At 38.2% G+C, this 12,500-nt stretch overlaps 1 protein-coding gene across 1 annotated transcript; it reads left to right on the forward strand.

Annotated features, from left to right (window-relative positions):
• The first annotated feature begins 746 nt into the window (after window positions 1–746).
• Window positions 747–5,274, forward strand: LOC138010296 (uncharacterized). Its single transcript, XM_068857221.1, has 3 exons — window positions 747–881; window positions 1,684–1,740; window positions 1,824–5,274. Exon 3 carries the CDS (start codon window positions 1,896–1,898, stop codon window positions 4,032–4,034), a length of 2,139 nt encoding a protein of 712 aa, XP_068713322.1. The 5' UTR covers window positions 747–881; window positions 1,684–1,740; window positions 1,824–1,895; the 3' UTR covers window positions 4,035–5,274.
• Window positions 5,275–12,500: the final 7,226 nt, after the last annotated feature.

Here is a 12,500-nt window from a genome sequence, read left to right on the forward strand (position 1 = left end):
GGGAGACATATTAATTTAAATAAATCCGGCTCGTTCCAAACAGAGAAAATAAGCTAATTGCAATGCTTCCTAGTTAATTGATATAGTTTTTTTCGTTGCTGGACACTTGAAAATAGTTATCCTGTCCTGTGGATTAGTTTCGAATTATTGTGCAATTAAGAACTAAAGATCAGAGTTAATGTTCAGAGGAGCAAAGGAAAATGTCAACAACTGCCTCGAATCTGTTCATGGGTTGTTGCATAATTCAAAACCAGCCTATTTGGTTCCAGTTATCTCTCCATCTGGAAACATGAATTAAGTAACAGAATTCTGTGAATGTAAGACTTAAAATTATATGTGTATCTGACCTTTTCAGCTCTTCCAAGCCTTCCTGAGCACTGCTCAGTCTTGAATTCGAGTTCTTGTTTCTTGGCAATACACTCCTCATATTTAGCCTGAAGGGAAGCGATACCTTCCTCTACTTCGGCTAAGCGAGCTTTTGCCTCTGCAAGAACTCCCTGGGTTTCTTGCAGTTCTTATGTTGCTTGTTTGAGAGTAGCCTACAATAAAAAACAACAAAGCAAAAACAAAACAAAAAAAACTAAAGTCGACATCACGCCGGGCCAGCGCGCGTCACAAAGCTGCATTGCAATGTTTTTCAAAAATGGCGGCGGAATTCGGAATGTTTGAGAGAAGACTGGGGATGAGTGAGGTTTGGTATAAATAAAGGGTCCTCGTGCCTTCTGGGAAGGCTTTGGTGCTTCAGTCACAACAGAATATGATAGCTTGTTCCTTTAGCTTTCAGAAGATACCAAACATGTCATGATTTTTCTATCGAAGGACAGACTATCAACGAGTGACTTGCTTGGTGTAATGGCGTAGATTTGCTCGACATTAGAAAGGTAAGTATTTGGCTCCGAAAGAATCTAACAGTTTTCCAAACAACAGCATTTAAAAGAAATATTTTACATCTTTGAGACGTAGAGAAGAATCGTATCGTTTTTGTTTTGCTGAATTTTAGCTTACATCTGAATACCCGGGCTAAACGCTTAACAGTGTCTTGTATATTGCACTAGGTGAACTGTTAGCATTATGCCACACACTAAGAACAGTCGATTCGATGTTAATGCCTTTATGAAAGCCCGAAAGGAAGCGAGGCAGAAAGCAGTGGAACAATGTAGAAGTTTGAAGGCAGAGCTAAGCACAAACACGAGGAAAATCAATAAACTAAAATCAAAGGTTAGTTAGGTTAGTCAGTGAGGACATACATGTATTTATTGAGCTATTTTAATTAACTGACCATACACTGATACGTGCTGTTACTAAGCAACTAGATATTCTGAGTTGTATTTTTTAGTAGATTAGGAATAGATTAATAGATTACATGTAGTTAGTTATTTAGGTTGCTAGTTATTTTGATTGTCATGTACAATAAGCTTAAGTTAATTAGTTTTTAGAGTAGTTAATGTGGAGATACTAGCATTAAATAAGCTACTCTGTTAGTTTGAGATTAAAGAAAGTTTATTTTTGATTTTATGTATTGATAAATACTTTTGATTTGTTCATAATTTCTGGAAAATGTGACATCTCTAAGTTGCCACTTATAATAATTAATTCATTCAATAATTGCTGTTAGCTTTTGTTTTATTTGCAGAATAAACATTTTGGAAGTGAATGATTAATTTAATTTTTTGTTACCTAAAGGTCAGTGAATCAGGGGAAGTATTGAGAGACTTGACTCATGAAACTCAAAATTTTCAGGTTAGTATAATAGTCTTCGCTATAAGATCAATTTTTTTCAGTGCCTTACAGAAAAGGGGCTAATGAATTATTTTTCTTTGCAGCTACAACCAGTTAACAATGACATTAGTTCACGAACAAGATCCCCAACTATTTTGGTGGATGGGAAATCAAATATGCCACCAAGAACAGCAGCGAAAAGACGGCATGAAACAATGAAAACTGCTTCCACAATCCATGGAGGTTCTGAGAATAACTTAACACCAGCCTTTGATGGGATGTTTGACACCTTGGCAAAACGATGTAAAGTAGATAAAATGAAAGATTATGTTTTAAGTCAGAAAATTCTAACAAAGAAGGTAGTCTCGACTGCTTTTAAGGAAAATGTAAAATCTTTTGAAAGCTCGCCAGAAAATGCAAAGAGAAGCATTGCAGTTTTCTATAGTAGTGGTGTGATGGGTAAGCGTAAATATAAGTCTGTAAGACTTGCATTATCTATGAAAAAAAAGGAAACAATGGGAAAAGGGAGGTCAGCTATTACTGTGATGCCAAACTGCCCTATTCCAAAATTGCTGCCCTATAACAAGCTTGTCAAAGAAATCAACCAAGTCAGCATTGGAAATGTGTACAAATTAGAAGAACAGTTTCAAGGTGTTATGGAAGATGAAACAACACAAGGTTGTTTTCGAAAGTTAATTGAGTATTTGCCACGGTTAGCAAAGTTTTACCTAAGAAAAGACAGAAAGGAAACCCTTCAGTGGTTTGGAAAAACTGAGGGTACTTTTTTATTCGCAGTGGGTGGGGATGGCTGCCCATTTGGGAAGAATGAGAGTGCATGTTCCTTTCTGTTAAGTTTTATTAATGTTGGTAAGAGGGTTGCATCAAGCAATGACAATTTTATTATTTTTGGGGGTAATTGTGAGGAAACTTCGCTAGTTGTGCGCAAGTACTGTCAGTTCTTGTGCAACGAAATTAGTGAGATAGAGAAAAAAGTCTTTGAAATTGAGGGCCTACCTGTAACTTTCAAATGTGCCGAATTGCCAAATGACATGAAGATGTTGGCTATGCTGGGTGGTGAACTACCCAACAGTGCAAGATTTTTCTCAACTTTTGCAGATGTTTCAAAAGACAACTGCACTGATTTAAAGGGGACATTTTTATCCCACCCAAGTTTGTCACAGGGAAGTACCATCCGGCCACCAAGGACACAGACCATGTGGAAGCCTTGGAAATATGAAGAGAGGATCAAAAATGCAAATGAGGTTGTCAAATTTAAAAAATCCTTGTCTGAGAAACAACTTAAGGAGAAACAATTTCGAAGCAAAGTCACAGAATTTATTGCTCGTAAGAATAGTCGACAAGAATTTGTACCTTTAATTGGGAAATTGATTGATCTCGCCCATGTGGAGCCTTTACATATTAAGAATAATGCATGGCAGTATTTCTTTAAGGGGGTTCTGAAAGAGGCAGTTGGAAAATCAAATCTTTCAGACAGCTGCAAAAAGTTTGCAGACATTCCAAATGATAGCATTGTCTCTAGAGTTGTAACTGCACTGAAGTTTGAGGTAAAGGCCAAATGTTTGGCAAGAAAGGTAAAGAAGTGGTACGACGAAACACAGGGTAAGGGTCAGGATCTCCAGTATAGATTTACTGGAAAAGATTCTAGGCTACTTTGCCACAATTTTATGAGATTGATTAAATGGCTTAGTAGTGAAAATGATTCTCACCAACAAAGGAAAACAGTTCTGATTTTTGCATACCTTGGACTGAGACTAAGGGATTGTGTCTCACTCTTCAGTAGGTTTGATATTACTGTTGAACAGTTTACAAGACTGAGCATTAGTGCTCGTGAATATTATCGGGTGAATGCATTGTTTCTCCCTACCTCTGTAAACCCTACTGTGTGGACAATTGGACACATCATTCCTGCCCACACTAAAGAGGTACATGAGAAATATGGGCAAGGGCTTGGTATCGTAACAATGGAAGGGAGGGAGGCAAAACATATTGCTTTGAAAAAACTAAGCGAAAATACATTTTATAAAAGGCGCTGGTATGAGATTTTCAAGCACGAGTTTGTAATGTTAGTGTGGCTTCCTGAAAAAGGGTTCAACCTTAGTACATACAAGCATAATGCTGTATACATCCCAGACAGGGTGTTTTCAGACCCAAGGTTTTGCTACTGCAATCTAGAAAAAGCTAGTCCCACTGATGAAAAATGTGCATTCTGTGGTGATCCAATTATGAAATTTATCCAACAGAGTGTTGAGCTGGGAAAAGTTTTACCGCAGATGTTAGGTGACACCAGGACATAGTTTTAAAAAAATCAGAAATATTTAATCACATGCAGGACTAGAAGTAGGCTTGCAAAGCAGTATGCCATACATGCATGTGGCTCAAATGTGTTGTGGGAAACATTTATTTATTTGTTTATTTAGAGTGGTTTTCAATTTAGTGTTTTAAAACCAAAACCAAACTAATCACTTAGAAATTATACTACTCAGCCAATCTCAAACCATAGAGAAACCAAAACCAAACTGATCATTGAGGGCATCAGGAATGCATTAGGGATTTCGAGTACAATGAAAGTTGTTGTTGTTGTTGTTGTTGATTGCTTTCGACACAGCTGAAAACTGCTCTAATAAACAAACATTTATTTATTTGTGGTGACCCATAATGTTCACTTTCATAATTTTTTTAAAGAAATGGACCAAAAGTTGTAACAGGTAACACATTAAATGCATCATGTTGTGGGAAACATGTATATGCTTATACTTAATTATAAACATACATAATTTTTTTTATTTATGAGGACCCACACAAAATTAATATTGGGTCATAAGTTCTAGGAGATTACACATTAAAGATGAAGTTTAAAACTTGAGCAATGAAGGGTCAGTCTATTAGTTTTACAACAATCTATTTCAACTTTCAAAAATATATCCATATGCATTTGTAAACTTGTAGTAGCAATCAATTACAACATATGAGCCTTTCCTAGAGTAAGACAAGGTAAATGGCTTTTGGGCACTGATAACCACCCTTGCATTTCCTTTCCTGGGACCGTGAAAAGTCTTTGAAAAATATTCCAGGATGGCTTCTCGGTTGACGTCGCAAAGTCGAGATAAATCTCTAACCACTCGATTCTCTTCGGTGTAAACAATGATATCCAGTAATCTGCTTTCCGAATGGGTGACACCGTAAGTTGACCTTGCCTTCTTTACCATATGCTGAAGAAAAGCGAATATTTGCGCTGGCAAGTCCCTTCTAACTTGGACAGTCCAAGGATTATAGGCTTTTTTCCGGGAACTGAGTCGCCTATGCAACTTTTTCAGCAAGATGGTTATTTCTCCAGCAATGATCGAGCCAACTTCAGTGACCGAATTTCGCACTCTTTCAATCGAATTCTGATTATTTCGATGCTTCTGGAATAATCTCATTAGGTTTTCCTCAACTTCGTTTTCAAACAGGAAAAAGTTTTCAACATCATTATGCAGAGGGCGTAGGATCTTCGTGGCTTCCTTTATAATTTTCACACTGGCCGCCATTTTTAACTTGAATTTCATATCAATACCGCAGGCTAAACATGAAGCTACCGCGGGCGCCAAACTGCACTTTTGAGACGCGCGCTGGCCCGGCGTGCATAAAATCTCATTTGACGTTTGCACAAGAAAGGTGGAAACCTTATACGGTTTAAGCTGTCAAATGTAAACTCAAATTTGTTCTTTATAAGTAGAAAAACATAAAAGATTCAAACAAGTGAACATAAAAAGGTGGAGATTTGTTAAAACACAGCACTAGATTTTGAAGTTGATTGGCACCATTCTTCGGTTTTCACCAGAAAACGATAATAAAAACCATTGACACACTTTGGAGAGTCAGGGCGGCCCAGTTAGCGGTTATCAAAAATGCCGTCCACCTCTGCGACCCGGGTTCAACTCTCGGCCCAGAGGTCGTATGTGGGCTGAGTTTCAGTTGATCTCAATCTGACCTCGATGGTTTTTCTCGGGGTACTCCGGTTTTCCTCCCTCATTAAAATCGACTCTCAGTCAATTAAATCCGGCTGCGGATGGATTGAAGTGAATGAATAAATTAGTCAACACAAAAAAGAAAACGAAAACTACGAAAATAAAAAAATTAATGCTCTGGTTCACCTGTCGTTTATTCAAGAACAGTGTCTTAATGCATGTACAACACTAGCCTGTGTACAGACCGCCCCTCCCCTCAAAAAAAAAATCGGAGAGGAACGGTCTGTGATTTACCGTTAGTAATCGTGTTCCGGAATAATTTTGCATACATTATTTAGTAATCTACGCTGACCAAAACTTGCGTGGCTCATATTTCGTTTGGAGCTAAATTCTCAAAATGGTGGTCAATGAGGTAGATTTCAAACGTGCATCGAAGAGCGTCTCCGATAGTTTTAAGATACCTTGGCTTTATAGCATAGAAGCACTCTTTAAAGGAGAGGATGTATTTGCAAGTCTTCCAACCAGGTACGGCTGTGATCTTCAAAACAGCACAGATCGTTGCCGATGAGCTGTTATTTTCCTCGGTGTGTACATTCTAAAATCTTCCATGGCATCACGCTTTGTAGATTGTACTTGAGAATGGCTAGGCTGGTTGGGATTACATTGACTGGTAAGGAATAGCGGGAGACGTTTTCGAGTGGACAATCTTTTGAATAGTGCTATATTCACCTCGTGAAGAGCGCTTTCGTTTCTTTTACGCTGACAATTCCTACAAATGATATGCACGTCGAATCGATTTCCACTTTACACTCCATAGATAACAATTCCGCTCGTACTTTAAAAGAAAAACCTCTTAGACAATCAAAAAGATTTTTATTCGTATTTTGTACCGTGCTCAAAGTACACACGAACGAACTCATCGTAAAATCTCTCACGGTGGTTCTCACACTGTTGATGTGGAGAAATAAAAATAAAAGCCAATCAAAACTCGTTGTTTCAATGATGTAATGATCGATGGGTAATAACCAATCAAATCATTTTCCACACATTCCAGGAAAAATCACGTGGTATGGAACACGATTATCAACGGTAAATCACAGACCGTTCCTCTCCAATTTTTTTTTTTGAGGGGAGGGGCGGTCTGTACACAGGCTAGTACAAAACCCAACCATAAGAGTTAAGTGGTAAAAGGACAAAATAAGTTGAACATTGAGAATTTAAAATTACCCTTTTTGGAGCCACTGCTTTAGCCACAAAATGATACTTGTGCATGGTTCTCACCCACTGACAAATGGAGGTGCAAGCTTTGGAAACCTGAAAGTACACAAAGAAGAAATGTGGGATGAGTTCGGGCTGATTGTTTTTGCTCATTCCCTGAAGCGCGCGCGAATTGTGACGCAATGACATGCCACGATAAAAATGAATCGCGTGCACTGAATGAAAATATATTCTTTTCAACGTCTTGAGAAGCAATAACTTGAATCGATTGAGTTAAGGACGGTGTCTACTAATTCAAATGTAATTTGCCCCGGTTTACGATTATGTAGGAAATGTAGATCATGCAAAAAGAAAATTGGGGGTAACCACGCATTTTTCAAAGATAATTGATGAATAATATTTGTAAAAAGATTTAAAACACAAAGCAATGTATGGCGTTCTTTCTCAAATTGAAGATTAATTATCTCTCAAAAATGCAAGGGTTACCCGCAATTATCTTTTTGGATACCAAGAGTACCTACTAAGATCTACTTACCTCGGATGGTTTTAAACCGCGCGAAGATATCTCTGTATTAGTAAGCATCATCGATAGGAAACCTGAGTTTCTCGAGATGCGTAGAACGTATGCGCGATAACAATAGTAGGCACCGTCCTTAAAAAGTGTGTAAAACGCACATTAAAGAAGTATTAAAGTCAATGTTGTTTTTTTACCTTGGCGATTGCAGCTGGCTGAAAGTCTTCATTTTCAATGTAAGGTTGAATTTTCTGAATCACTAGTACTGCGTCCGGAATATTGTCCTACGTTGATAAAAAGCCATAAGGAAGTAGGAACTTCATCTAAAAAAATGTTCCTTAATATCAAAATGGAGGAAAGCAGAATAAGAGAAAATGTTACCTTGTCATACCAGGAGCCCATCATCCGGAGCGTGCAACTTACCTATTTCCGTGCAACGGCGTTTTCACAAGTAAGGTTATTTTTAGATTGAATTTCCCCTAATAAGACTCCCACAGGAGCCCGATAACCAATTTCAAGAAATTAAGCTGACGTCATAGGGTCACCGAACCGGAACTGCCTTTGTTTTTTGACCTAATTCGCGGGAACGGCTTGTCTAAAAATAAACCTACTTGTGAAAACGCCGTTTCACAGACGCTGTATGGAAGTTGCACGCTCCAGATGGGCTCCTGGTCATACTTGAAAAGGCCTTCAAGGAACTTTCCAGGATCTTGCAATAGAGCTCTTCCAGGTTCCCAGTAGTCATCGACCTTTGTACCCACCTACAGACAGTGTCCACAAAAAAAGAATTATTGAAACTAAAGACACCAAATTAGTTATCTTTTTACCAAGCAGCTCTTTAAAATCTCTCGTTTCTGGACTTTTTCGTTTAGGATTAGGCTCCATCACATGTTTCCGTTGTAATAGCTGCGCCCTGACCCTTTCATTAACACTCTGGGCGATGCAAAAATGGAAAAAATGCAAAAGTTACTTTTGAATTAACTCAAATCAAAATCATAATATGACTTTGGCCAGTCTGTTACCAAGCATAGTCAATCGAGATCAAAGCGATGGTATATATATTCACGACACACAAATCTTCGAAACGCTGCCTAATCCGCAATTCTTTCTGCTGTGCAAACTTAACTGGAACTCGCCAGCTTTACTGCTAGCTGTCGCTTCGGTGTTTATAAGATAAGTAATAGATAAAATATGAGCGGGAGACCTTTATGGGCATTTAAAACGGCGAACCGCAGGCGAGCCGTTTTAAAGCCCATAAAGGTCGGACAGAATGGCGGCAGCAAAGGCAAAATAAATGTGCAATGTCAGAACTTGTTGGAGTGCCCGGTCTCAAATGCGAAGATGTTCAAAATCTGACCGTTTCAATTGAGCACATGTCGCCAAATATGCTATACTTTTGGTTGAGCAAGTTCGTTTGTGAGGTGCCGATCAAAATGGAGAGCGTTATGCGCCCAATTCGCTATATTTGTTAATTTGTGCGGTTAACTATCATTTGTGTGATACTGGAGGAGAGGATGCATTAAACGTTCTCAACAAGGTTAACAAGAGGCAAGTAAATTGTTACGTAATACTTGTGATTGAAATGTCAAACTTGTGATTGATTAATAAACTTTGTACAAATTTACAGGACTCGCCTTTATTAAAGTTAAGCATACTAATTAGGTGAGCTAGAGATCTTTATAAAAGTTAATCCTATTGATAATTCAACTAATTAAAAATTCATCAAACCCGGCCTTTCCCTGCTATCTATTCAATCCCTCCCCGTGCTTTCAGATAGTTCATCTTTTATCGGGATTTACAAAGCAACGCATGTGAGCTGAATAGTGCATTTCTGGTGGCTGTCATCCTTATGAATTATTTTATGAATTTTACAAGCTGCAATAAACGATACCATCGACGTAAATAGTAAATACTCTCTTACCTTTTCACCGGCCACCTTCTTTGCCTTGACGCCCTTCATGATGCTGACAGCTTCTATGACAAGCTTCACTCCGGGAGGGGGACGTTGAAGAGCTCGAACCTATGACCATAGAAACCAATAGAGCAACTTTATTTCTCTCACTTAACTAGAAACCATCACTAAAATTACAAATTCAGAACTGAAAATATGATGAAGTTTCAGGTTTTATGATGGAACAGACGCGGCACTCTATTCGGAATTCCAGTTTGTTGATATATTACAACGTTGACTTTGATTTGCTTGTTTGTTTTCCTCTAAAATGCGAGCGAATAAGTGTTTTTTTTTAAATTTGTTTGCCCAACTGGTTTTCGTTGTGCCTCGACAGTGACAAGAAATTTTTGCCCTTATGTTATAAACACGTATTTGCAATGAGTTATCGTAAAATTAGGGGGAAATCTCGGTAGCTTGTGTTTTCAGAAGTTTGTTTAAAGCACCCAAACGTTATTTAAGTGTTGGAGCAGATCGTGTTTGATGTTCGTCCTTTCTTGGTTGCATTGCCGTAGTTTGCCGATTCTTGTACCAAGCCAACCTGGCGTGTTTCAATGAAATACATCAAAATGTGAATGATCTTGTTTTCAGAGATAAAGTGGAGTAAAGTACATCAGTAAAACTCTTCTTTGACCTTGAACTGACAAAGTTTTTTTTATGGCTTCTAATTTTAGCAAGATACTATTCGCTGGCCATTGACAGTTGACTCTGAAATGGCTTTTTTATTCCTTTTCCATTAATTCGCATGCTGAGGGTGTGCTTGTTTTCCGTTAAAACTCATCCGGTTGAAGAAAAAATTATTGCGAAACTGGTGAATTACAAAGTAAATGTCACTGGAAAAACCGATGTCGCACTCATCGCTTCCTGATTCATGCGATATCGGTTTTTCAGTAACGTAAAATTTACCATGGAATTCACTAGTTAGGCAATGAATTTTTCTACAAAAGAAAGCAAAGGAAATGATTTAATTATTAAAACAGCAACCGGAAACATCAAAACACGGACAATTCGAAACTTTCTATTTTCACAAACCCTACAGGCAGTAAGAATACATAACCAGGGAGCTCCGCTTTTAGGCTTGGCTAAATCTATATATTAGATTTCATTGCTCATAGTGATTAGGATATTGCCGTTTGGGAGCCCATTGCTTACGTACTGCGGGACGAAAGAGGTAATGCTGGTAATGCTACTATACAGGGTAAGTCCATTGATAATGTTAAGGTCAATTCGTTAGGTCAAGGCTTAGTGATGGCTTCCCTCAATATAAATAAATATTCTGTTAGCCAACATTGAAGAGCTGCGTGTTTTCGTGTCCAATTCTAAAATTGATCTACTTTCCATTAACGAAACGAAATTGGACCTCACTATTGACGACAGCGAGGTATACTTACCGGGTTATGAACTGATAGGGAAAGATCGTGTTAAAAATGGGCGTAACGGAGGTGGGGTCTGTTTCTATGAGCGATGTAATCTAAATTAATTATATAATCCGTGGCGACTTGAATTCTGAAAATCTCGAATTGTTGGTTTGGAAATCACTAGGCTCCGGTCCAAACCATTCTTAGTTAGCACTTGGTATAGACCTCCCGATTCCTCGGCGAGTGTTTTCAATGACTTTGAAAAGGTAGTGATGAAAATAGACGCGGAAAATTCTGATTTTTTTTCTCCTGGGAGATATTAACGTGGATCTTACGCCAGGCATAACATCAGCCAACGCTATTAAACTTCAACACATCTTCGATATTTATGGACTTAACCAGCTAGTCACTGAACCAACAAGGGTTACTAGTATGAACTCCTGCACCCTTATTGACCATTGTATTACGAACTCACCCGATAAAATTGCCACGTATGGTGCAGTTCACCTTGCAATTAGCGACCATGCTCTAATTTATATGACATATAAGTCCAAGTCCGAGCGTTCAGGAGCTAGAATAATAAAAACCCTCACAAATCTATCAAGCGTTGATCTTACCCCACTTTGATTATTGTAGCTCCGTTTGGGGCGATTGCAACTTAACCTTAAGTGATAAACTTCAAAAGCTTCAAAATAAGGTTGCCAGGGCGATTATTAGGTCCAAGCACCACTTTCCTTTTAAATCTGTTAAATTGGGATGATCTAACTATTCGCCGACAAAAGCTTAAAGCTATATTAATGTTTAAAACAATCCATGGACTCACCCCAGCGTACCTCCAGAATTCATTCAGTACCCGCAGAACGCAATACAACTTAAGAAACGTAGAGGCTAAACTTGAGTTGCCTTTGCCGCGCACAAATTTTGGCAAGCGTGCTTTTTGTTATAGCGGAGCACTTTTATGGAATAGTTTTCCCATCAGCTTGCGAAAATCAGACTCCTTAGAATACTTTAAAAGGGAAATTGACCAACTATATAGTAGGTGCCCGTCGGGCTCCCACACGGCAATATTGTAAAACAGCCGTGTACATTGTAGTTGTAATATATGCTGAAGATTTTACCGTGTATAAAAGAATAGAGTAAGCAAGTAAGTAAGTAAGTAAGTAAGTAAGTGAGTGAGTGAGTGAGTGAGTGAGTGAGTGAGTGAGTGAGTGAGTGAGTGAGTGAGTGAGTGAGTGAGTGAGTGAGTGAGTGAGTGAGTGAGTGAGTGAGTGAGTGAGTAAAACAGTAAACAGTAAATCTTTATTGCGCCTTACTCTCCAAAGGGAGGTATCGGTCTCGTTACAATAAAGGTGATGATATCTACTTGAATAACTAATTAACTAAAAAGATCATACAATTACTTGTAATACAATTGGTATAAAATTATTATTTTAATTATTTTGCATTTAGGAAGTCTTTTCTCTTCTGAAACATTAAATATGTGTATTTACCTATTATCTTTGAAGTGCTTTCGTTTTCTAGGGTAAGTAAATACCTAATTTTATCCTCATCATTAAGGCTTTTGAAAACAACATCGTGTGTTGAAAGGAGAGAATGGAGCTCATTTCTAATGTTATCGTACCCTGGGCAATACATCAAGAAGTGCCGCTCATCTTCTATATAGCCTCTATTGCAGACTAAACACGTTCTTCCATCTACTGGGATTGGTGCACCTCTATTTTCGTATTTCCCAGTCTGTATTCGCAAGCTATGAACCCCCAGACGCAATTTTGTCA

This window comes from Montipora foliosa, chromosome 7 (genome assembly GCF_036669935.1).
Source record: "Montipora foliosa isolate CH-2021 chromosome 7, ASM3666993v2, whole genome shotgun sequence".
NCBI classification, from domain to species: domain Eukaryota; kingdom Metazoa; phylum Cnidaria; class Anthozoa; order Scleractinia; family Acroporidae; genus Montipora; species Montipora foliosa.

Excerpts from the sequence above, each read along its gene's own strand:
- LOC138010296 (XM_068857221.1), top strand. The coding sequence starts at position 1,896 with ATGCCACCAAGAACAGCAGCGAAAAGACGGCATGAAACAATGAAAACT.